Source organism: Mustelus asterias, chromosome 4, assembly GCF_964213995.1.
Source record: "Mustelus asterias chromosome 4, sMusAst1.hap1.1, whole genome shotgun sequence".
Taxonomy (NCBI): Eukaryota; Metazoa; Chordata; class Chondrichthyes; order Carcharhiniformes; family Triakidae; genus Mustelus; species Mustelus asterias.
The window spans coordinates 85,876,114-85,903,596 of NC_135804.1; the positions used below are offsets into that span (position 1 = coordinate 85,876,114).

The following is a 27,483-nucleotide window of genomic DNA, read 5'->3' on the forward strand; positions in this document are numbered from 1 at the left end:
ATTCCCACTTTACGAGGCTCCGATCCGATCGGCGCCCGTGCATTTACCATGTTGCTGAATTCAAGTCCGATAGGGCTTCAACTCAGTAACTGAACCGCCGAATCGCCCCCAACCACCCTTCATGGACCGCCCCCGCGAACCACCCCGGCAGCCCCCCCCACCGATCGGACCACCCTGGGATGCAGGCCCCGCCAGCAGCCCCTGGGGGCGGGCGGAGACGTCACATCCCGCCCCCCACCCCCCCCTCAGGGAAGAGATATCACATCCCCCCCCTAACCCCCCCCCAGGGAAAAGACATTACATTCCCCCTCCCACCCCTCCCCTCAGGGAATAGACGTCAGATCCCCCCTACCTCCCCCCTTCAGGGGAGAGATGTCACATCCCCCCCTACCCCCCCCCACTCAGGGAAGAGACGTCACATCCCCACCGCCCCCCCCCCCCCCGGCTCAGGGAAGAGATGTCAGTTCCCCCCTACCCCCCCCACCCCAGGGAAGAGACGTCACATCCCCCCCCCACCCCCCCCCCTCAGGGAAGAGATGTCAGATTCCCCCTACCCCCCCCCCCCCCCCCCCTCAGGGAAGAGATGTCACATCCCCCTCACTACCCCCACCCCTCAGGGAAGAGACGTCAGATCCCCCCCTATCCCTCCCTCCCAGGGAAGAGACGTCACATCCCACCCCCCCTACCCCCCCCCAAGGCCCCACCCACTGGACCCGCACCGTAAAAAGGCGTATGGGGGCCCTGGAGCGCGGCTGCCGGGCGCGGGTCTGATTTACGACCGCACCCAGCACTTAGAGCCGATTTGGTAAATTCGGCCCCATTGACTAGCTTTGGCCTTATAAAGGACAAAAACCTGTTACCATCAGTGGGAAAGAAAGGATATTTCCTGACACATGTCCCCCAAGTTGTAACACTGCATTGAACTTCACCTTCCACCTGTCTGCTGATTCCACAACTTGTCCAAATACATTTTAATATTCAAAATCGGCTTAATGCCAAATCTTCTGGGAATGTCATATGTTCTTACCCTGCCATTGTGATGTAAAGCCTTCAGGAATCACTACTGGCCTCCACAAAAGGAGACCAGACATGATAACCACACCTGGGGGTAGGGGTGTTCAGAATCCATTGCAACCCCCGGGTGGTTGGGGACATGGCAGGGAAGTGCCCTGGCACTGCCCCCTAGTACCCTGGCAGTAACAGCCTTGCGGTGTGTACCTGGCTGGCAGAGCCAGGTTGGCAAGGGCCTGAAAGAGGTGGGGTCAGATGGAACAGGGCCTGGAGTGGCAGGGTCTGATAGGGGGATATAATCAGAGGCCTCCAATGCTGGCAAACGTTGAAAGGGGGGGAGGTTATGCTAGTGAACTTTGAGGGGAGATAGTGCTCTTTAAATTCAATTTGAGTTTGGGGTGCCCAAACGGTGCCTCAATCTCTGTGAAGCTGGGCTTGCCTGCGTCTTTAGGCCTTACCCCCCTCAATGATGGTGTAAAACAAACCCCTTCAAAAAAAATGACAAAGTTTGGGAAGATCTAGTTGAAAAACCTACCTATTTCTCTGGGGATAAGGATGCCAGTTTTCTGACTGAACCTGACACTGTGCCATTTTTTGGGAGAATTGTGTCCTAGGTTACATTCCCATCTTTCGTATTGTTCCTATCTTGTGATTTTGATTTCTAACACAATTCCATTCCAAATAACAATGTAAATATGCAGGTGCCTTTGGGAAAGATCAGCGTTCTTCAGAGTTCACGTGAGGTAAAATGAAACAACCTTGAAATTGTCCTTATTGGACCCTTACAGAGTGAGAATAAAACGGCAGTTCTATTCCTAACTCTCCTCAGTTCTGTGAGATCTGTCTTCCTTTGCTGATTTATTCCCTTTCCTTTAGGTTCCTGATTGACTGACTAATTCTCAGATTTGCTCTCTAAGAAAATTACCAACCCCAATCAGACTTCCTGCTTTCAGGACTTCAATGGGTGAAAGTTGAAAAGCTGCTTTATTCCACATGGATTCGGTGTGAGATGCTAGCGCACTAAAATGTATTCTAGAAATCCAATTTGGAACCTCTGCCCATTACCCCATTTATAACAATAGTTTCCAAAAGGGGCAACAGAAGAGCAGCTTCTATCTCTTTCCTAGCCAAATGTACAGGTGTAGGAAAAATTGAAACACTTCAGCTGGCTCAGCAGAAAAGATTTACTAGGATGCTACTGGGACTTGATGATTTGAGTTATAAGGAGAGGCTGGATAGACTGGGACTTTTTTCTCTGGAGCATAGGAGGCTGAGAGGTGACTTTATAGAGGTCTATAAAATAATGAGGGGCATAGATAAGGTAGATAGTCAATATCTTTTCCCAAAGATAGGGGAGTCTAAAACTAGAGGGCATAGGTTTAAGGTGAGAGGGGAGAGATACAAAAGGGTCCAGAGGGGCAATTTTTTCACACAGAGGGTGGTGAGTGTCTGGAACAAGCTGCCAGAGGTAGTAGTAGAGGCGGGTACAATTTTGTCTTTTAAAAAGCATTTAGACAGTTACATGGATAAGATGGGTATAGAGGGATATGGGCCAAATGCAGGCAATTGGGATTAGTTTAGGGGTTTAAAAAAAAAGGGCAGCATGAACAAGTTGGGCCAAAGGGCTGTTTCCATGCTGTAAACCTCTATGACTCTATGACTCAGTTTCCAATGAGAGACCCTCACAATGCATTGTTACATTGCAATTTCGATGTGTGATTCTCCACATGTTCTGATCACGACTGTAAAGTGATATTGACGGATACCAGGAAGAGGCATAAAATTGAATGGGCAGATCTTAACATGGTGCAATTATGTACAAGGAGTGACACGTTTTAACATAGTTTGATATTTCTGTTCAGTGGTGCTCAAACAGATTTTATGTGAATTCACTTAATTGTCGATTTATCAGAAGAAATTGATATTTCCCGCAGACTTTTCTCATTAACCTTACTCGTGGTAATGCCCTGCGGATTGTACGGATTTGCCTGAACGTACTTCCTGGGAAGGCAAACAATTACCGATAACATTTTCAAGAATTAGAACCATTGTAAAATTACTCCAGAGATAAGTCAGATTTTCAGGAATGACATTTCGAATGGTTAGGTAAGGTCTTATCCATGTTCTTTTTTTTTAACTCATTCGTGGGACATGGGCATCGCTGGTTAGCCAGCATTTATTGCCTGTCCCTAGTTGCCCGAGGGCAGTTGAGAGGCAACCACATTGCTGTGGCTCTGGAGTCACATGTAGACCAGACCAGGTAAGGATGGCAAATTTCCTACCCTAAAGGACATTAATAAACGAGATAGGTTCTTCCGACAATTGACAATGGTTTCACGGTCATCAGTAGATTCTTAATTCCAGATATATTTTACTGAATTCAAATTCCACCATCTGCCGTGGCGGGATTCAAAACTGAATCCCCAGAACATTAGCTGAGTTTCTGGATAATAGTCTAGCGATAATATCACTCGGCCATTGCCTCCCCCTTCATAAGCTTCAATCCCTTGCTTTGCCTGGTGTCTATTCAACTCTTTCTTTCTAATGTATTACTTGGCAATATATCAATTGATTTTTCATTGGACTCTATCCCTCAATCTGGTCTTGTGATTATAGTTAAAGTGAAATGAGTTATGTATGCCAACATGTTATCCATCCCTTTCAACATTTAAATACATTCCCTCAGGAACAAGTTCCAATCCAAAAACCCAACATTTCTGATCACAAACTTTTCCTGCCATTTTTCTTTGAAACTATGCTGTAATAAATCAAGGACGACTCAATGTAGCTCAAAGTAACAATTGCCAATGATAATAAATACTTACAACAAAGGGTATATGCACTCTTGCTCCCATTTGGTTCAAGTTCCCACCTCAATTGTCCATAGGGTCTGGCCCGATCGGATGGCCTTCAAGGAATGTCTCCTTAAAGTGACCATGTTGCCACATACCTTCCCCCCGTAACTCCTGAATTCACCTATGGAGGAAACAAAAGAACACCATTAGCATAGGCACACAAGAGCATTGTGAATACCCCAGGGAAAAACTCATCATAAGTTTAGCTCTGGTAGAACACCTCAGTTCTATGGTCAGCTCTTCAGAATTTGAAGAATCATGCCGGATGGATGCAAAAGGCAAACTCATCAATTCGGGGTCAAGATCCTCCTCTGTAGCTGCTGTTTCCTCAGTAACTATAACCACCGGTTGTTCCAATTCTTTATTTACAACTGGAATCCCTGTAACCAATCCTGGCACTTTTGAATTTACTGCAGGGGTTGCCTGTTGGTCACATGTATCAGGCCCTGCTCTCCTTCTCAGGTGGGCTACCTGTGTCTTGAGACGACAGCCTTGTACCTCCACAACATAGGAGACCAATCCCGTTCTCTCCACAATCTTACCAGCCATCCATGCCGATCCTGCTGCAAAGTTTCTGACAGTGACTGAATCCTCAACTTGGAACACTGTCATTTTTTTCTTGAATCATGATTTTCTTTCTGAGAAGCTTGTCTAACCTCCACCTTGCCCACCAAATCTGGAATATCATATCCAACCGTGTCTCTAAACAGTGTACCATTAATAGCTCAGCTGGCGTGACCCCTGTGGTCATGTTTGGCATGGTGCTGTAAGACACCAAAGAACTGGCCATATATAGAGGCTGAGGCCTAATGACTGCCTTCTTCATCAATGACTTGAACGTTTGTACCGCACAGTATGCTAGCGCATTTAAGGCTGGGTGGTAAGGTGCTGACCTAACATGGTAAATCCCATTTGATTACACAAATTTTTGGAATTCCTCCACTGTGAACATTGTGCCATTGTCTGACTCTAAGATTTCCAGAATGCCGTGAATTTTCCTTAATTTGCCAATGGTGGCCGTGGCTGTGGTGGACTTCATTAACTGCACATCCAATCACTTAGAGTGTGCGTATACTACTATAAGAAACAGACCACTCATAAATGGTCCGGCAAAGTTGATATGTATTCTTGTCTAGGACTTCCATGGATGCATATTCGCCGGTGGTGACAAGGCCTATTGAGCTTCACAATTGGGGCATTGACTAACCGCCCTTTTGATTTCTTTACCAATGCCCGTCCACAAGAGATAACTCCTGGTTAGAGCCTTCATCCCACTTTGCTCTGGATGGGAGTCATGCAAATCCTGTCATAAAAGTCTCGTCTCCTCTGGGGTGGGACCATAACTATAGCGCCAGGGAGATGCTGAAACATATAATTGTACTCTGATAACAATAGTTCCCATCTCTAACTGCAGAGGCAATTGGCAGCACAGGCTTATCTGAGGAGAAAAAAATTGATGAAGACAAATGTAAGTCCCTTACAATCAGAAACAGGGGAATTTATAATGGGAAACAAAGAACTGGCTGACCAACTGAATACATACTTTGGTTCCATCTTCACAAAGAAGGACACGACGAACATACCAGAAATGTTGGGAAAGACAGGGTTCAGTGAGGTGGAAGAACTGAAGGAAATCAGTATAAGTAGGGAAATGGTGCTGGGGAAACTGATGGGATTGAAGGCCAATAAATCCCCAGGGCCTGATAATCTACATTCCAGAGTACTTAAGGAAGTGGCCTGAAAAATAGTGGATGCATTGGTGATCATCTTCCAAGATTCTATAGACTCTGGAACAGTTCCTACAGAGTGGAAGGTAGCTGATGTAACCCTCTATTTAAAAAGGGAGTTAGTGACAAAACAGGTAATTGTAGACCAGTAAGCCTGATGTCAGTAGTGGGGAAAATTCTAGAATCTATTATCAAAGATTTTATAGCAGAACAGTTAGAAAACAGTGGCAGGAATGGACAGAGTCAGCATGGATTTATGAAAGAGAAATTGTGCTTGACAAATTTATTGGAATTCTTCAAAGATGTAATGAGCAGAATTGATGAGGGGGAGTCAGTGGATGTGGTTTATTTGGATTTTCAGAAGGCTTTCAACAAAGTCCCACAGAAGAGATTAGCGTGTAAAATTAAAGCGCATGGGATTGGGGGTCGTGTATTGAGATGGATAGAAAACTGTTGGCAAACAGGAAACAAAGAGTAGGAAAAAACGTGTCTTCTTCCAAATGGCAGGCAGTGACTTGTGGGGTACCGCAGAGAACAGTTCTGGGATCCCAGCTATTCACTGTATATATTAATGATTTAGAACAAAGAACAGTACAGCACAGGAACAGGCCCTTTGGCCCACCAATCCTGTGCCGATCATGGTGTCCTACTAGACCAACCCCTCTGTATCCCACTTGTTCATGTGCCTATACAGATAAGTCTTAAATGTCGCTAACGTATCTGCCTCGACCACCTCACTCGGCAGTGCATTCCAGGCCCCCACCATCCTCTGTGTAAAAAAAACTTCCCCCGCACATCTCCACTGAACCTTTCCCCCCTTACCTTGAAATTGTGCCCCCTTGTGATTGTCATTTCTACCCTAGGAAAAAGCTTCCAACTGTTCACCTTATCTGTGCCTCTCATAATTTTATAAACTTCTAACAGGTCGCCCCTCAGCCTCCGTCTTTCCAGGGAGAACAATCCCTGGAGAGTTTATTCAACCTCTCCTCATAACTAATACCCTCCATGCCAGGCAACATCCTTGTAAACCTTTTCTGTACTCCCTCCAAAGCCACCACGTCCTTCTGTTAGTGTGGCAACCAGAATTGGACACAGTATTCCAAAGGTGGCCTAACCAATGTTTTATATAATTGTAACATAATCTGCTAACTTTTATACTCGATGCCCTGGCCAATGAAGGCAAGCATGCCATATGATTTCTTCACCACCTTTTCCACCTGTGCTGCCACTTTTAATGATCTGTGGACCTGTACTCCCAGATCTCTCTGTGTGTTTATGCTCCTGATGTTTCTGCCATTTATTTCATAGCTCCCACCTGAATTGAATCTACCAAAATGCATCACCTCACATTTGTCCGGATTAAACTCTATTTGCCATTTCTCCACCCAATTTTCCAGCCTATCTATATCCTGCCGTATTCTCTGACAATTTTCATCACCATCCACAACTCCAACAATCTTAGTTTCATCCGCAAACTTGCTAATCAGAGTTTCCTTCCAAGTCATTTATATATATTACAAACAATAGAGGTTCCAGCACTGATCCCAGCAGAACACCACTAGTTACAGACCTCCATTCAGAAAAACACGCTTCCATCGCTACCCTCTGTCTTCTAAGGCCAAGATGTGGAGATGCCGGCGTTGGACTGGGGTGAACACAGTAAGAGTTTTAACAACACCAGGTTAAAGTCCAACAGGTTTATTTGGTAGCAAATACCATTAGCTTTCGGAGCACTGCTCCTTCGTCAGATGGAGTGCAAATGGCACATTTCCACTCCATCTAACAAAGGAGCAGCGCTCTGAAAGCTAATGGTATTTGCTACCAAATAAACCTGTTGGACTTTGACCTGGTGTTGTTAAAACTCTTTCTATGGCCAAGCCAGTTCTGAATCCATTTAGCTAGCTCACCCCTGATCCCATGTGATTTAACCTTTTGTGCCAACCTAACATGAGGGATCTTGTCAAATGCTTTACTAAAGTCCATGTGGACAACATCCACAACCCTTCCCTCGTCATTAATTTTTGTCACTTCCTCAAAAGACACAATCAAATTAGTGAGACATGACCTCCCTCGTACAAGACCATGCTGTCTGTCACTGATAAGACCATTCAGTTCCAAATGTGTATAGATTCTATCCCTAAGAATCTTCTCCAACAATTTCACTATCACTGATGTCAAGGTCACTGGCCTATAATTACCTGGGTTTTCCTTGCTACCCTTCTTAAATAGTGGGACAACATTCGCTATCGTCCAATCCTCTGGGACCTCACCTGTGGCCAACATGGAAACAAAGATTTCTGTTAGAAGTCCAGCAATTTCCTTGCGTGACTCCCTCAGAAATCTGGGATTACTGGGATCTGGCATTAAGGTGAGGGGACTAAATGTAATATCTCCAAATTTGCAGGTGACACAAAGCTAGGTGCATATTTACAGGAATAATCAAATTGGCAAGGGCAACCAATGTGTCGTGGAAGCAACCAGGGAGCAGGCTATTCTGGATTTGGTGTTGTGTAATGAAGAGGGATTATCTAATGATCTCATAGTTAGGGATCCTCTAGGGAAGAGTGATCATAGCATGGTAGCATTTCAAATTCAGTTTGAGGACAAGAAACTGAAGTCTCACACTAGCATTCTGGATTCAAACAAAGGAAGTTACATCGGCATGTGAACAGGTTTGGACCGAGTGGACCGGGCAAGTTGACTACAAGGTAGGATAGTTGAACAGTGTCAGATATTTAAGGAGATATTCAACATTCCCAACAAAAAGATATTCCAGAGAGGAGGAAAGATAGTAAGGTAGTGGGGGGGGGGGGGGGGTAAACTTCCGTAGCTAAGCAAAGAAGCAAAGAAGTTAAGGATAACATAAAGAAAAAATCTAAGGTATACCGTATTACAAAGGCCAGTGGCATACTAGAAGATTGAGAAGCTTTTAAAGGTCAACAAAGGGTCACTAAGAAAGCAATAGGAAGAGCAAAGGCTAGCACAAAATATAAAACAGACAGCAAAAGCTTCTATAAGTAAGTAAAGAGGAAAAGAGTAGCTGTAGTTGGTCTCTTGGAAGATGAAGCTAGGGAGTCAATATTGGGGAATGCAGAAATGGCTGAGACACTAAATCAATATTTTGCCTCACTTTTCACAGCTAAGGACATGAGTATTCTCCCAATAGTAACAGAAAATGCAGAGGCTATAGAATTGGAGGAATTAGAACCATCATCATCATGAGGGAAAAAGTACTGTGCGAACTATTGGAATTGAAGACAGGTAGGTCCCCAGGGCCTGATTGCCTACATCCTAGGATCTTAAAAGAATTGGTGTTGGAGATAGTGGATCCATTAGTTAAAATATTCCAAAATTCCCTGGACCCAGTAATGGTTCCGGTGGATTGGAAAAATGTTAATATAACACCTTATTCAAAAAGGGAGGGAGGCAAAATGTAGGAAACTATAGGCCAATTAGTTTAACATCTGATGTCGGGAAACTGTTAGAATCAATTATAAAGGAAGTAATAACAGCACGTTTGGAAAGTCAAAACGTAATCCATCAGAATTAGCATGGTTTTATAAGGGTAAGTCATGTTTGACTAATTTGCTTGAGTTCTTCGAAGATGTAACAAGCAAGCCAGATAATGGGGATCCTGTTGATGTAGTATATGTGGACTTCCAGAAGGTATTTGATAAGGTGCCACACGAAAGGTTAATACACAAAGTGAGTTCACATGGGGTTTGGGGTAATTAGCTTGAATAGAGTATTGGCTAACCAACAAAAAGCAGGCAGTTGGGATAAATGGGTCTTTGTTGGGTTGGCAAGATGTAACTAATGGGGTGCCACAGGGTTTGGCCCTCAGGCCCCAACTATTTACAATCTTTATTAATGAATTGTGTGCAGGGATAGGAGGTACCACAGCCAAATTTACAGATGACCCTAAAATAGGTGGGATAGTGAATTGCAAAAATGAAATAAGAAATTTACAAATGGATGTGGATAGGTTAAGTGAATGGGGCAAAATATAACAATTGGAGTTTATCATGGATGAGTGTGAGGTTATCCATTTTGGTCAGAAAAACACAAAGGCAAATTATCTAAATGGAGAGAAACTTCAGAGTGTTTCAGTGCAGTGCATCTGGGTGTTTGTGTGCATGAATCTCAGAAAACTGATCTGCAGGTACAGCAGGTAATAAGGAAGGCAAATGGAATCTTAGCATTTATTGCTAAAGGAATAGAGTATAAAATGAGTGACATGTTGCTGCTACTGTTTAAAGCATTAGTGAGACTGTACTTCAAAGATTGTGTACATTATCAATCCCCTTCCTTGAGGAGGGATGTAGTTGCATTGGAGGTGGTTCAGAGGAGTTTCCCTAGGTTGATTCCAGAAATGAGGGGTTTGACTTACGAAGAGAGATTGGGCAGTTTAGGCCTAAACTCCCTGGAGTTTAGACGAATGAGAGGAGATCTAATTGAGGTGTACAAGATGATAAGAGGGATTGACAAAGTAGATGTGGAGAGGATATTTTCTCTTGGAGGGCAATCTAGAACAAGGGGTCATAGTTTTAGGATAAGGGGTAGCAGATTTAAAACAGAGATGAAGAGAAATTACTTCTCTCAACGGGTGGTGAATCTGTGAATACCCCAAAGCATGGTGGATGCTGGGACTTTGAGTAAATTTAAGGAAGAGGTGGATAGGGTTTTAATTAGTAAGGGTTTGAAGGGCCATGGTGAATGGGCAGGTAAGTGGAATTGAGGCTGAGATGAGATCAGCCATGATCATATTAAATGGTGGAGCAGACTCAAGGAGCTGAATTCCTATTCCTGTTCCTTGTTCTTATGATTCTTATGAAGTCAAGTCTTCATTTTCAAAACTTTAAGCCATCCATGAATAATGCCAGTACAGCAGTCCCTAGATAGTACAGATGCAATCATAGGGTTCAGCGAAGTGATGGAGAGATAAAGTTTTGGCTTGGCAAGCACTCATATGGAAGCTAACACCATACCTGCAAATGATGCCACTAAAGGTCAAATCCCTGGAACTTCCTCCCTAACAGCACTATGGGTGCATCACCCGGACTGCAGCGGCTCAAGATTGTGGCTCACTATCACCTCAAGGGCAATTAGGAATAGACAATAAATGCTGGCCAGTGACACCCACATCCTGTGAAAGGAATAAACTAAAATTTCAACACATAGATGATGATAAGGTAGGGACTAAATTAATCCTTGGGCAACTCTAGAAGTTGCTCTGAAATGGTAGGAAAATATATTGCTGGAGATACATTGCTCTTTGTTGGGAGAAGTAGGAATGGAACCATGAAGCAGTCCTATGGAGATGGATAATAGAAGAGAGGCGACTGTCAACTTTGGTGAGAATTGAAGAGAGATTGAGGTGAACAGGAAGGGGCAACACACAGCAGTCACAGAGGATGTGTTCCCTAGCTCTGGGTGATTTCAATAATTTGAGAAGAAAGGAAGCTAGATTGAAGGGGAGATATTGATTATACATTTGAAGACATCACAGAACAATGTGAAAGATGATTGAACAGTTTGGATAAGTTGAGAGATTTCAATGGTATCAGAATTGGAAGCATCTTACCAGGTTACGACCCATTTATCAGAATTAAAAATTGCTTGTATAATGGGCATTCTACAATAGGAGTTAATTATTGCAAAGGGGTTGGAGTTTTAAAAGGGGAGATTTTATTGCATTTGTACAGGGTGTTGGTGAGGTTCACTTTGAATACTTAGTTTTAGTCCTCTTACCTAAAAAGGGATATAGTAACATTGGAGGCAGTCCAAAGGAGATTCACCAGGCTAATTCCTGGGATGAAGGTTGTCCTGTCAAGAGAGACTAAATAGTCTGGGTCTGTATTCCTTGGAGTTTAGAAGAGTGAGGGGTGACCTTACTCAAACATATAAGGTCCTGAGGGGGCTTGACATGTTAGATGATGAGATGTTTTCACTAATGGGAGAATCAAGGACAAGGGGACATAGCTTCAAATTCAACAGATCATTTAAAACTGAGGTGGGTAGAAATTTCTTCTCACAGAAAGTGGTGAATCTCTGGAATTCTCTGCCCCAAAGGGTAGTGGAGGTTTGATCATCAGATTATTTAAAGTGGGAGGTGAATAAATATTTGATAGATCGAGGAATAGAGGGCTATGGGAAATGACACAGAAAAGGAGCTGAGGCCGGCATAGATCAGCCATGATCGTATTGAATGGCGACACAGGCTTGAAGGTCCTGGTGGCCTTCTGCTTCTATTTCTTGTGCTCTTGTGTTATGAGATATGGGTTTTTATTTATTCTTTCATAAAGTGTTTAAAGTTTATTTATTAGTGTCACAAGTAGGCTTATATTAACATTCATCAGATGTCGGCATCACTGGCAAAGCCAGCATTTGTTGCCCATTCCTAATTGCACTTGAGTAGGTGGGGTTGAGACATCATTTTGAAACAAGGAACATCCTTGTGCTGGTACACCCATAGTGCTGCCAGAGAGAGGGTTCCAGGAATTTGATCCTGCAACAGTGAAGGAAGGATGGTATAGTTCCAAATCAGAATGGTGTGTGTGTGCTTTGGAGATGGTGTTCCTATGTGTCTCCTGTCCTTGTCCTTCTAGTCTGTAGAGGTTGTGGGTTTGGAAGAAGCTGTCAAAGAAACTTTGGTGAGTCACTGCAGTGCATCCTGTAGATTGTACAAACTGTTACTACTGTGTGTATGCAGCGTAGGGAGTGAATATTTAAGATGGTAGATAGTTGCTGATCAACAGAGCTGCTTTGGCCCATGCTAACATCATGTTGCAGAAAATAAAATATACAGTTTCAGTGGTTACACCGCACTCAAGCCATTCATGAGGAAAGGTTTTAGAGAAAACAATAAATATAACACTTACCATCTGGATGGAAATCAGGTGACGGAGAAAGGAATCTGGAACTAGCTGGTCTGGTTTATTGATCATTGAGCAAATATCACAAAGGCTGTTCAGAATCTCACGTGTTGTTGTGTCATTTTCTGAGTAGCATTCCCCAAACAGGATTATACTGATTTTCAGTATAATAGTAACAAGGTATTCATCACGGCGGCACGGTAGCACAGTGGTTAGCACTGCTGCTTCACAGCTCCAGGGTCCCGGGTTCGATTCCCGGCTCGGGTCACTGTCTGTGTGGAGTTTGCACATTCTCCTCGTGTCTGCGTGGGTTTCCTCCGGGTGCTCCGGTTTCCTCCCACAGTCCAAAGATGTGTGGGTTAGGTTGATTGGCCGGGTTAAAAATTGCCCCTTAGAGCCTGGGATGCGTAGGTTAGAGGGATTAGCGGGTAAAAATGTGGGGGTAGGGCCTGGGTGGGATTGTGGTCGGTGCAGACTCGATGGGCCGAATGGCCTCCTTCTGCACTGTAGGGTTTCTATGATTCTTCTTCTATGATCACTCAGATTGATTTTGTCGATGAAACTGGAAATATTTCACTTAAGTTATTTATAATTAGAGAATGTGTTTAACTTCTTCAGTACCAAATCTGGGAAACATACTTTAGCTATTATTTCAGTTTTTCATGCATCCAGAGAGACCTGCAGCAAGTTCAGATCGAAAGCAACAAATAAATACCTGTGGTCATCTAGCACCTTATCACCTCCAAAAAGCTCAGTGGTATATTTTATTTCATAAACTTCAGAACAATTTTCTTCATTGTAAAATATGTGAGTGGATATATATAATAAAAACAGAAAATGCTGGAAAAACTCAGCAGGTCTGACAGCTTCTGTGAAGAGGGTGCCAGGTCCGAGAGCGAATGCTCAGTACCAGACCAAGCTAGTGTCCCAGGCTAGCCACACCGACCCGCGCCGACTATGGCAAGGTCTACAAGATGAAGGCATGTAAAATCGTCGGCTCCAACGCACCCCTCCCTGATGAGCTCAATGCATTCTACGCCCATTTTGAGCAAGAGGTCAGCGAGAGCATGCCCTCCACCCTGGAAGCCCTGGATGAACCTGTATCTGGGGTCACCATTGCAGATATCAGAGCAACTTTCCCGAAGGTCAACCCACAAAAAGCGACTGGCCCGGATTGGGTACCCAGGCGAGCGCTCAAATCCTATACGGATCAGCTGGTGGGGTATTCGCAGACATAGAATCATAGAATCATAGAAACCCTACAGTACAGAAAGAGGCCATTCGGCCCATCGAGTCTGCACCAACCACAATCCCACCCAGGCCCTACTCCCATATCCCTACATATTTACCCAACTAATCCCTCTAACCTTATGCATCTCAGGACACTAAGGGCAATTTTTAGCATGGCCAATCAACCTAACCCGCACATCTTTGGACTGTGGGAGGAAACCGGAGCACCCGGAGGAAACCCATGCAGACACGAGGAGAATGTGCAAACTCCACACAGACATCTTCAACCTCTCTTTACAACAATCTGAGGTCTCTATCTGCTTCAAGAAGACAACCATCATCCCGGTACCTAAGAAAAACCAATCAGCGTGCCTTGATGACTATCGTCCGGTGGCTCTGACATCCATCATTATGAAGTGCATCAAAAAGCTAGTCATGGCACAAATCAATTCCAGCCTCCTGGTCTATCTGGATCCACTACAGTTTGCATACCACTGCAACAGGTCCACAACAGACGCCATTTCCCTGGCTCTGTACTCAACCCTGGAAGACCTAGATAACAAGGACACCTATGTCAGACTCCTATTTATTGACAACAGCTCAGCCTTCAACGCCATTATTCCCAATAAGCTCATCTCCAAACTCCGTGGCCTGAGCCTCAGCTCCTCCCTCTCGACTGGATCCTGAACTTCCTAACTCACAGATCACAATCATTAAGGATAGGCAACAACACCTCCTCCACCATCATCCTCAACATTGGTGCCTCACAAAGCTATGTTCTCAGCCCCCTACTATACTCCCTATACACCTATGACTGTGTGGCCAAATTCCCCTCCAATTCAATTTTCAAGTTTGCTGACGACACCACCATAGTGGGTCAGATCTCAAACAATGACAAGACAGAATACAGGAATGAGATAGAGAATCTGGTGAACTGATGAGATGACAATAATCTCTCCCTCAATGTCAACAAAATGAAGGAGATTGTCATCGACTTCAGGAAGCATAAAGGAGGATATGTCTCTGTCTACGTCAACAGGGACGAAGTAGAAAGGATCGAGATCTTCAAGTTTTTAGGTATCCAGATCACCAAGGTGTCCTGGTCCCCCCATGCCGACACTAGAGTTAAGAAAGCCCACCCACCTACTTCCTCAGAAGACTAAGGAAATTTGGCATGTCAGCTACGACTCTCACCAGCTTTTACAAATGCGCCATAGAAAGCATTCTTTCTGGTTGTATCACAGCTTGGAATGGCTCCTGCTCTGCCCAAGACTGCAAGAAAGGTTGTGAATGTAACTTAATCCATCACGCAAACCAGCCTCCCCTCCATTGACTCTGTCTATACTTCCCACTGTCTCGGCAAAGCAGCCAGCATAATTAAGGACCCCATGCACACCGGACATTCTCTCTTCCACCTTCTTCCATTGGGAAAGAGATACAAAAGTCTGAGGTCACGTCCAACTGACTCAAGAACAGCTTCTTCCCTGCTGCCGTCAGACTTTTGAATGGACTTACCTTGCAGTAAGTTGATCTTTCTCTACATCCTAGCTATAACTGTAACACTACATTCTGCACTCTCTCATCAGACGCAGCATGGATTCATGAGGGGAAAGTCGTGCTTGACGAACATGTTGGATTTTTATGAAGATGTGACTAGGGCGGTTGATGGAGGAGAACCGGTGGATGCGGTGTTTTTGGATTTCCAAAAGGCATTTGATAAGGTGCCCCATAAAAGGCTACTGAAGAAGATTAGGGCACACGGAGTTGGGGGTAGTGTGTTAAAGTGGATTGGGGACTGGCTATCCGACAGGAAGCAAAGAGTCGGAATAAATGGGTGTTTTTCCGGTTGGAGGAAGGTAACTAGTGGCGTGCCGCAGGGATCGGTACTCGGGCCGCAACTATTTACCATTTATATAGATGATCTGGAGGAGGGGACGGAGTGTAGGGTAACGAAGTTTGCAGACGACACAAAGATAAGTGGAAAAGTGAATCGTGTGGAGGACGGAGAAGATCTGCAGAGAGATTTGGACAGGCTGAGTGAGTGGGCGAGGATATGGCAAATGGAGTATAACGTTGAGAAATGCGAGGTTATACACTTTGGAGGAAATAATAACAAATGGGATTACTATCTCAATGGAAACAAATTAAAACATGCTACCGTGCAAAGGGACCTGGGGGTCCTTGTGCATGAGACGCAAAAGCCCAGTCTGCAGGTACAACAGGTGATCAAGAAGGCAAATGGGATGTTGGCCTATATTGCGAAGGGGATAGAATATAAAAGCAGGGATGTCTTGATGCACCTGTACAGGGCATTGGTGAGGCCGCAGCTGGAATACTGTGTGCAGTATTGGTCCCCTTATATGAGGAAGGATATATTGGCATTGGAGGGAGTGCAGAGAAGGTTCACCAGGTTGATACCGGAGATGAGGGGTTTGGATTATGAGGAGAGGCTGAGGAGATTGGGTTTGTACTCGTTAGAGTTTAGAAGGATGAGGGGGGATCTTATGGAGACTTATAAGATAATGCGGGGGCTGGATAGGGTGGAGGTGGAGAGATTCTTTCCACTTAGTAAGGAAGTTAAAACTAGAGGACACAGCCTCAAAATAAAGGGGGGTCGGTTTAAGACAGAGTTGAGGAGGAACTTCTTCTCCCAGAGGGTGGTGAATCTCTGGAATTCTCTGCCCACTGAGGTGGTGGAGGCTACCTCGCTGAATATGTTTAAAGCGCGGATGGATAGATTCCTGATCGGTAAGGGAATTAAGGGTTATGGGGATCAGGCGGGTAAGTGGTACTGATCCACGTCAGATCAGCCATGATCTTATTGAATGGCGGGGCAGGCTCGAGGGGCTAGATGGCCTACTCCTGCTCCTATTTCTTATGTTCTTATGTTCTTATTTCCTTCTCTATGAACGGTATGTTTTGTCTATATAGCGCACAAGAAACAATACTTTTCACTGTATGCTAATACATGAGACAATAATAAATCAAATCAAATCCAATGCCAAATACCTGCAGACCTGCTGGGCTTTTCCAGCATTTTCTGTTTTTATTTCATATTTCCACCATCTGGAGTGTTTTGTTTTTATATTAGTGGGTGGAGTTTTGACGTGGTAACAAACAATGGAGGCTAGAAAGATCACGGTTCCAATCGCTGGCGAACGTTGGTAAGTGATTTTAGTTGTTGATGAAGTTGCTGTAAATGGCATCAACAGCAGAGGGTCGGAATTGGAGAAACGGGAGAATCAGCCACATTTCCCATTCTGTTTGCTCTAACTGTAACAGTACATTCTGCACTCTCTCGTTTCCTTTTGTCGGAACCTTTGTGAGAAAATGGGTTTGTAATGTAGATTAGGATCATACTTAGCCAAATAATCTACCAGTAGTTAAACATGAAGAGAGTTACTGGAACGTTGTCACCGGTCAGTTTTCTTTGAGGGTTACACTGAAGTATACTGTTAAGATGTGCAAACTGATCTGCACGTTGATTTGCTCATGCGTGAAGCACACTGCCCAGCCCTGTGTCATGATTTAACCTTTCCTTTAGTCCTTTCACCAAGGACTTGGTGGATGATGAGTCTGGGGAAGAGTGTGTAGATATTTTGAGTCATGTTGAGATCAAAAAGGAGGTATTGGGGTTCTTGAGAAACATTAAGGTAGACAAATACCCAGGGTCTGATGGGATATACCCCAGAATACTGAGAGAGGCAAGGGAGGAAATTGCTGGAGCCTTGAGAGAAATCTTTGTATCCTCATTGGCTACAGGGGAGGTCCCAGAAGATTGGAAAATAGCCAATGTTGTTCCTTTGTTTAAGAAGGGAAGCAAGAATAATCCAGGTAATTACAGGCCGGTGAGCCTTACATCAGTGACAGGATTCTTCGAGACAGGATTTACTCCCACTTGGAAATAAGTTGGTGTATTAGCAAGAGGCAATATGGTTTTGTGAAGGGGAGGTCGTGTCTCACTAACTTGATTGAGTTTTTTTGAGGAAGTGACGAAGTCGATTGATGAGGGTAAGGCAGTGTATGTTGTCTACACGGACTTCAGTAAGGCCTTTGAAAAGATCCGTCATGGCAGATTGGTGCAGAAGGTGAAGTCGCATGGGATCAGAGGTGAACTGGCAAGATGGATATAGAACTGGCTCGGTCACAGAAGACAGAGGGTAGAGGTGGAAGAGTGCATTTCTGAATGGAGGGCTGTGACATGTGGTGTTCCTCAGGGATCAGTGCTGGAACCTTTGCTGTTTGTAATATATATATATAAATGATTTGGAGGGAAATGTAACTGGTTTGATTAAGTTTGCGGCCGACACAGAGGTTGGTGGAATTGCAGATATCAATGAGGACCGTCAAAGGATACGGCAGGATATAGATCGGTTGGAGACTTGGGCAGAGAGATGGCAGATGGGAGTTTAATCCGGACCAATGTGAGGTAATGCATTTTGCAAGGCCTAATGATGATGGGAATTATACAGTAAATGGCAGAATCCTTAAGAGTATTGATAGGCAGAGGGATATGGGTGTACAGGTACACAGGACACTGAAAGTGGCAACGCAGGTGGAGAAGGCATACGGCATGCTTGCCTTCATCGGCCAGGGCATTGAGTTTAAAAATTGGCAAGTCATATTGCAGATTATAGAACCTTAGTTAGGCCGCATTTGGAATATAGTGTTCAATTCTGGTCGCCACACTACCAGAAGGATGTGAAGGCTTTGGAGAGGGTACAGAAAAGATTTACCAGGATGTTGCTCGGTATGGAGGGCATTAGCTATGAGGAGAGGTTGGAGAAACTTGGTTTGTTCTCACTGGAATGATGGAGGTTGAGGGGCGACCTGATAGAAGTCTACAAGATTATGAGGGGTCTGGACAGAGTAGATAGTCAGAAGCTTTTTCCCAAGGTGGAAGAATCAATTACTAGGGGGCATAGGTTTAAGGTGTGAGGGGCAAGGTTTAAAGGAGATGTAGGAGGCAAGTTTTTTTTTACACAGAGGGTGGTGAGTGCCTGGAACTCACTGCTGGGGGAGATAGTGGAAGCAGATAACAATAGTGACTTTTAAGGGGCGTCTTGGCAAATACATGAATAGGATGGGAATAGAGGGATACGGTCCCCGGAAAGGGAGAGGTTTTAGTTCAGTCGGGTAGCATGGTCGGTACAGGCTTGGAGGGCCGAAAGGCCTGTTCCTATGCTGTAATTTTCTTTGTTCAATCTCTATATACACACGCACGCACTGAAGATGAGAAGCAGGAGTAGGTGTAGGCCACATGCCCCCCTTGAGCCCACTAATTTTCTACATTAACTTCACTTTGATGCAGTATCTTTTGTTGATTTAGTTTACTTGGTTAATGAAAAGAAGCACAAAGGCCGTTGGTGAGCAGCCTACTCTGCGTCTACAATGAGCCTGCTGTTGAGATGAATGGGAGGAACAGGCAAGACAAAACGGAGAAGCGAGACAGCAACTACTTCTTCATCACCAGCACCATCCACGACATATTAAAAGTTAAAGTAAAAGTTTATTTATTAGTCACAAGTAGGCTTACATTAACACTGCAAATGAAGTTACTGTGAAACTTCCCTGGTTGCCACAATCCAGGATCTGTTCGGGTCAATGCGCCGAACTAACATGTCTTTCGGACTGTGGGAGGAAACCCACACAGACACGGAGAACATGTAAACTCCGCACAGACAGTGACCCATGCCAGGAATCGAACCCAGGTCCCTAGAGCTGTAAGACAGCAGTGCTAACCACTGTGCCACTCATATCAGTTTCCAGGAGAGAGAATCATGCAATTGCAAGCCAGTGCCAGCGGTTGATGAGCCTCAGATGCTGTGGGGATGGGGAGGACGACACCTGTAATGTGCCAATAAACTTCCATTGTCCTTGGAAAAATGCCAATTTGTTTAAGTAACAATCCCATTTAGTTTCCTGCCAGAGGCGGACTTGCAGGTACACATCTCATCCCACTCCCTGGTGATGTCAAGACCCACTCCCTGGCCTCTGTTTGAAACACCCCACTACTCCTCCTTCCTTCACCAGTTCTTTAGCCACATTGCTTAGTTGATATTGCTCTGTCCATAATTTTAACAAGTGGTGTATTAAGTTAATAAAATATATTGAATACTTCCAGGTTGAATGAAATTGTTTGGCTTGAAAGAGGTGATGTTAGTGAGCCTCAAAATGATGGAAAAGACGAGTCAAAAAACATCCCCTGATGCATCATTAGTAAAACATTCACTGTTGAAAATTATACTTTTATTTACTTTAGGAATTTCCCCAAAGTTGTGATCAAATGTTGCCCACGCTTATTTAAAATGATCGCCTTTGTAACTCCCCCCACCATTTTTACAGAAGATACGCATTGAAGGTTCATGAAGCCTCTTAAGTTGACATCCATGTTGGAATCATACCAATATGCACTCATAGCCTGAAAAATAAGCAATGAAGCTTGCAACATAAATGTTAATTTAGTTACAGGCCAACTAAACTAATTAAGTTACTGTGGCTGCATCTTTTCTGGCAAGTGATGAATATTCCATCACACTCCTTGTAGATCTCTGTTCTGCCCTTGAAGGCAATGGTGACTACCATGTCAGTTATTTTCCTTGTATTTCTCACTCCTATTCTGAAAGTTGATGCATCAATCCATTAGTGCCACCCACTATCCTGCACATTGCTTAACTGGTTATGCTTCTTGCAAATTCTAGACAAAGGATGGAATTCTCCCATCTGGAACTAAGTCCTGTGCCAGGGCAGGACTGAGCGGTGTTTTCCACTATGAAGATCAGCAGGAAACCACAGCATATCTTCCGGCCCCCAACTTCACTAATTATGCATGCGGGGGTTTTATGCTGCATTCTGTGGCAGGGTGATTCTCCAGGAACTCTGAGGCTGGATATTAGATCCACCTGTGGATGCTCCCCCACCCATTTCTGTGATGTTCTGGGGTGCAGGTGGCCACCATCCTGACCTCCAGAGTTAGCCCCACGCATTGCTCAGGTTAAGTCCTGATTTCACGCTTCCACGTTCTTCCAGACACGCTCTGGACCGGTGTGTTTTCCCGCAGGTGTCGTGGAGAATTGGGTATGGTTGGAAGATTCTAGTCAGGCCTTCGCCTGCATCCTATCAGTTTCATGCTGACTTCAGCAGGTTTCCTGCTCCACCATGTCAGGCACCAGCAGAAGATCCCACAGAAAATTCATACCAGTATAAAAGTGATTTTTGGACTCCCACCACATTCTCCCCCACCCCTGCCTGCCATTTAACCTACCAGTGGAGCTATGGGAGAATTCTATCCAATATGTTGGCAATCTATACAAAAAATAGCATTGCAACCCAGTTCAAGAGAGTCCTTGCCAACTGCTCTCACAGTGACTTGAAAACTGCATGTTAAAGTGATTTTAAAAAATTCATAAATGCAATGGCATCGCTGACTAGGCCAGCACTTGCTGCCCATCCCTAATTGCCATTAAAAAGGTGTTGGTGGGCTGCCTTCTTGAACTGCTACAGCCCATGTGGTGTAGGTACACCCACAGTGCTGTAAGGGAGGAGTTCCAGGATTTTGACCCAGCAACAGTGAAGGAACGGCAATATATTTCCAAGTCAGGATGGTGAATGGCTTGGAGGGGAACTACCAGGGGATGGTATTCCTTTGTGTCTGCTGTCCTTGTCTTTCTAGATGGTAGTGGTCATTTGTTTGGAAAGTGCTGTTTAAGGAGTGTTGAAATGGCTATTTTTCCACTCGTGAAACATGTTCATAATTTCTTTACTCTTACTTAAGCTTCAGCTACTCCAGCACCAGCTAGTTTACAAACAAAATTGACTCAGCTTACTCTGTTATGATGCGGAGGTATTTCCCCTTTAAGGTCTAACGCCAAATCTCCCAGAGGAATGCCTCACCTTGCAAAGTGTGTGGGAAGTTTAACTGTTCTTCAGTAATGTTTAGTGGGTAACTAACAGAAATACCTGACACTCACTTTAAAATGAACATTTAACAATTTATTTAACTAACAGGGACTTTAACTAAACAAGTAACATACCAAATAAAATAAGATTCTTACTGGAATGCTGTTCAAATAAATGCAATACTCATTCATTAACCAAAAAAATAATAACAGAATTCTGTCACTCAAAAAATACAACCAGGCTTTGTGGCTTTCGGAAACTTTGAGTTCTTCTGTGGATTCCCTCTGTCTGAATTCTTTTTGATTTGGTACCTTTCGCTGGTTTAGATGGTGCATTCTCTTAAGAGATATATACACCTGGCAGGGTGGAGAGCTGCTCTCTCCCTCTCGACTTGAGAGGTGGCAATTGCTAACTCCTGTTTTCCCTCTTGCACTCTCCTTTAGACCTGTGATGACCTATCAACTTTCATATAACAAGATTGGTCTGATTTTTTTCAGCATCATCAAATTCAGTTCTTTGTAGCTGAATGCTTGGGCAAAATTCAAACATTCAAATGTCTGCAGCCTGTTACAAAGGCAACCCTATTGTCTGGCCTTGGATTCAGTCTGGAACTCTGTGTGTATTTTGCATTTTAAACCTCCAAGCACTGAAACCAAAATCAGCTTTTAAAGGGACCACACAATGTTTTGTCCCTCGAGCATTTTCCTTACATTCTTTACAAACTCAACTTCGCAACAACTGCAAAATAGGATATAAAACATCAATAAATGCATCACAATCAATGTCTCAAAGGCAAAACAAGGCATTTTTAATTGTAGAATTGTTCAAGTGGTTACCCACCACATCTGTGGGTAAAACCATCCAATGCTTTCATTAACTTTACCAGAACACATTTTCTCGTTGCTGTACAAGTTCAGAATGGAATAGTCTAGCTGCTTGAAGTTCAGACTTCAAAATGTCAGGGGTGAAAATTGGGTACAACCAGATGAAACAAGGAATGTTTTTCTTGAAGTACTTCCCTTAAGTCTATTTATAAGAAACACTCAAAGCATACCTTATATTTAAGGCACATATTCTCCCCCAGAGATAGCAGAAGCTTTATTATTTAAGTACATAAATAAATTCAACAGTAATAATAATTTAATTGCACAATTATTAGATGCTTTTAAAACCCATTTTAGGACAAGAATATTACAACTTAAGCAATGGGGTTATCCTACTCAGAAATAGGACAATCCAATGCTTAAATGATTTGTTTGAGATTATTCGTCCCCATTTTAATTCATTGTGGTGCAACATTCTCAGATCAGTGGGAGAACATTCGAGTTTATTTTACAATATGTCGAAAGAACACATTCAACAAAAAAAATTAAAGTTAGGGAAAAATAAAATATTTGGAATCAGTTCTGTTACATTCACATATGTGCAAACTTCACCCGTGAACTTGCTGAGGTGTGTGATGGGTTTATTTTGAACCTTAGTGAAAAACTATATAAAGTGTCAAATTAAACAAAAATCAGTTAAAACCTGTCCAGAAGACAGTACATTGGCTCAAAATTGACTCCTGCAAGTAAGCAACTTAAAGATTCCCTTATACGTTGATATGTACATGAACACTATTTTGAGGGAGATGCCCTCTTTAGCCTTGAGAGACAATGCTGCAGAAGAATAAGTAAATGCCTTGGAAAAGAAGCCCAGCGCATACATTGAGGTATGTCTTGAAAGAAGAAAGAGCCATAAATTCAAACAAGTGGCAGGGGGAGAATTTAGAACCAATATCAGGAAGTCCTTCTTCATTGACGATATGAGTGCATGAAAAGCTCTTTTGGGTAGAATCCTGGGGAAAAAAATTGCTTCAGTCATTTAAGAGACAGTTGAAGGTTGTGATCAGGGGCAGTAGTTATTTTCTGAGATGCACATGATAAGTTTGGCAACATGACCTTCCACATCCGCTCATAAGATTGTGTCTGAGACTAGGGATACAAAGTTCAGGAGACTGGAAATTTTAGCATCTGAGTAAGATGCGATGTAGCTGCAAATGTTTTCCTACTAGATTAATAAGTAAAATCTTCCATGCTCCCATGAGCAGATTGGAGGTAAGGCTCTTTGCCAAGGTATTCCATATTATACTACAACAGAGGCAGACATAATCATTTTATACTGTCTTTGATATATTTAAGCACCAATGGTAAATAACCTAATGTTCCAATAAGGGGTAAGAAACCAATTCAAGGTTTCCACTCCAGCTGCTTAAAAAGATAAAAGCAAATAAATATATAAACATTGATAGAGTCAACAGTAGGACAAGAATAGTGTTAATATAGCAGATCCTCAATTGAACACTATCTGCTGCATTGCTATCTTGGATACATCATTGATGATTCCTGCATTAAAACAGAAAACCAAAGCAATAGAGATCCTCTCATTTTAACCAAAGCATGTTCTTACTGAGGGAAATACCAACATCAGCACCAACATTCTAACTTTGCAATTTTCTAATTTAATTTCAATAATTTCAGACATTAAAAACCAGATTTCACAAGTATAAAACCATTGATGTCATTTGCCATTATTTTATAAATGCATTTTAATCTGTTTCTTAGTTGGGGATTAACATTTTCCTTTCCTGAATCTCTCCCTTTTACCTAATGATTTCCCGGTTATGAGAGGATGAAAAACAAAGTGGGTTCCCCAAATTTAGCGGAAACTCCTTGAGCAAAGCATCTATCGCCATTTTAAATAGAAAATATCCATTCTTATTGACTTTAGCAATGCAATTATCATTGCACCTATAGTCTCAAATGTGATGCTAACATATTAAATGACTAGAACTGATTTGTAACATTAATAAAATTGTGGATTTAAATATATATATTTTTGCATTCTACTAGAAAAATAATTAACTACTATTCCTTTAGTATCAGTTACAAGTTACCATATACTCCAATAGAATTACTAAATGTCACAATGTCATCGTATGAAGGTTTAAAAAAAAACAAGATAATTATCGTCTGCACCTTACTGAATATCTGATGGTTCTTTTGGGACAGTAATGCAGCATTTGCTGAAGTTCATAATTTCTTGCATTAAGTTGCAGCTTAGTATCAACATTTCTGCACTGGTAACTCAGTGGATTAATTTACTATCGAGTTTGAGTTCGAGAGATCAATTGGATCTTGGGTTCAATCTTGGTCTGTGATTAATTAAATCATGTAATTTAGAGTTATATAGAAATGGCCTAAACGCTTCTGGCTTGAGCACAGGACATAGGTCAGAAAGTCAGTAATGATTGTTTTTCCTTAACATTATCTCATGGTCCTTGCTGCAAAATGTGTATGTAGAAGTTGCACCTTGGTAGGACTGGGCTCAACTGATATGGCCCTGGTGCACAATATTTAGGTTCACATCGTAGGAATATGCACACAGGTGAGGTACCAAAGAGCCGGCAGTTTAAAATCCCAATACTAAAGTCAGCACCCTTAGAAAAGAAGAAATAGTGGGAAAAAATCTGTTTACTCTTCACAACGATAGGATAACTTAAGATTGGTTGAACATTACGACTTGAAATGATTACTTGATATGATAGAAGAAAATCAACGAACAAAACTTGAAGTGAAGCAATTGTATATCTCAGCAGTCCATGAATTAAATAAATTGTGAGGATAAACAAAGTGGATGTGTTGTTTGTAACTGACAACTAGCATTTGCATAATGACAGATCAAGTCACAGCAGGTAAAAACCCAGGGGGAAATAACTTAATTATTAATAACCATTATCATAGAACCTAGTGCACAGGTTGCATCTTTACATTGCTTCAAGGCCTACAAACGTTGCCGTGAGACCAAAGCACCAATGAGATGAAAGGTTCAATGGTGGTTTGATCCTACAATCTAGCTAGCATAAAACTCATGCAGATCGAACGGTGGTTTTCTAGAAGTTCTACCATCTCCCACAATTTATTATACAAAACTGGAGTGACCTGATTTTTAAACAGGGAGACACATTCATTTTACAATTGCATTTAACTTACAAGATTTTTAATTTTACAGTCTTATTGATTAGCTGAAGTAGTTCATTCCCTTGGGAAGAAACTTTTATGTTTTTCATTTTTCTGCAAAACTAGAAATAAAGTACTTCATTGTGATACGACAGACACTTCAACATTACACCTGTAGTCCATGATACAGTTACAGCACTAAGCATGTACAAAACAACTGATGTAAAAAAGAAAATCACAACTCATTTCCCTAGTGACAAATATCCTTCCAAACTTTGGATTTTTCTCTAAAATTAAACTGTCATTTCTACTCTGTTTCAGGAAGCAGCTGGGAAGGGCAGAGCAACAAATGCAATCCCATTAATAGCAGTTGCGAAAAAATATTGCAGAATTAATCTTCTCTGTAAGAATCCATCCAACATGGATAGACTGGTTCCTCATTTAAAAAACATTCCAGGCATCAATAAGAAAGTTTTTTAAAAAAACAAAGGGGGCGGGGTGTTGGGCAGAAGGACGATGCTGCAAAAGAACAGCTGCTCTGTTTAATAACAATTATACTCAGCCTTCATTTAGACACAAATGATAAAGCTGTACACAGCTCCAAGTAAGATACAATGACAAATGCTAACCAGCATTTTTAAAATTGTTGAGTAAAGTTTCTTTTGCATAACAGTTTGGAAAATGGATCCAGCATTTAGAATAATTTTCAATCTGGAACCTCAATATTAAGATACCATTTGAGGTCACAGCAAGAGTATGATCTTGCCAGAACAAACAGAACTCACTGCTCAGCTTTTGTTGAATAGCATCTCCATCATGTTGTATGTCTGCTACGTTTGGTTAATCACACCACATACCCGTTTATCAGATTCAGCCATTATTACAGAATCTGGGATTTCTGAGGTCGCTTTGGCTTGTCCTACATATTGCATTACCCTTTAATTAATAGAAAAATATAGGGACATGGAAATTTGGAACAGTTAGGAATCAGCTCAAAGGATGAATTTGGTCCTTACTAAATAGGAAAGGGTGCCATAGGCACCATTTCAAAACCCTCCTGCCCTCAATGGCGCAAGTTAAAGGTTTCCCAGTTGGGCTTCTAGATGGAGATGGAGTTCTGTGTGAGAGCAAGAAAAACTGATATTCAACATGCCCATCAGAATTCCTGCTGGTTGATCATGGAGGGTAGGGATATAATTCATGCAAAATAGAAAAATCAGGAGACTGTTAGTTGAAACATCCTTTCCCTCCTGGGTGCAGAAAGTGAGATTGTCAGGAGTCTGAAAAGCAGAAAAGGTTAAAAAAAAAAGTTTGAAAACAAGTGATAAATTACAATTATATAGTAGTGTATCAAGTATACTAGCTCATAGTAAAACACACATCTGTCCCATCCTCTGCTTCTCCACGAGACTCCTATACGTGAGAGATATAGAGGCTGAGAAGACACTGTAGTCGGGAGAACAGATCTTGCAAATCTCCTGCATTCAACCAGGGCTTTGCTCAAACTGCGTCATCCTCATCTCTCCCCAAAAGGAGATTATTTTTGTCCGGATCATGTAGAGGGATGTTGGTCATGGAGCGCCTTTCAGACCTGAGAGAATTAATGGAGGCTCGGCTGTAGTATACTATTCGATCCAATAGGCTTAGCTTTGGCGACTCCCGCCTAGCCTCACCCATACCGATATGCACACTGATGTCCGACAGAGACCTCTGCTTCATGCGATTCCTAGCTCTGTTCTCTAACCTGGCAGGATCAGGTTTCTTGTAACTGAAAAGAAAAAAGGAGAGATTACAGTGCTATAAAAATGGGTCACATGAACAATAGCTCCAAGGAAATAAATATAATTAGTGAAATTCTGTAAATAACAGAATTCAACAATGAAATGCA

At 42.7% G+C, this 27,483-nt stretch overlaps 2 protein-coding genes across 2 annotated transcripts in view; both read right to left on the reverse strand.

Annotated features, from left to right (window-relative positions):
• LOC144492825 (adapter SH3BGRL-like) overlaps positions 1-3,987 on the reverse strand; it is a 119,924-nt gene extending 115,937 nt beyond the window's left edge. Inside the window, exon 1 of the mRNA XM_078211321.1 lies at positions 3,837-3,987. The gene's annotated coding sequence lies outside the window, so the exon portion shown is untranslated. The remainder of the gene's footprint in view (positions 1-3,836) is intronic.
• Positions 3,988-22,388: 18,401 nt separating this feature from the next.
• The window catches only part of LOC144492829 (copper-transporting ATPase 1-like), a 79,014-nt gene continuing 73,919 nt past the window's right edge, over positions 22,389-27,483 (reverse strand). Inside the window, exon 23 of the mRNA XM_078211325.1 lies at positions 22,389-27,363. Coding sequence (XP_078067451.1) covers positions 27,096-27,363 — 268 coding nt within the window. The 3' untranslated portion in view covers positions 22,389-27,095. The remainder of the gene's footprint in view (positions 27,364-27,483) is intronic.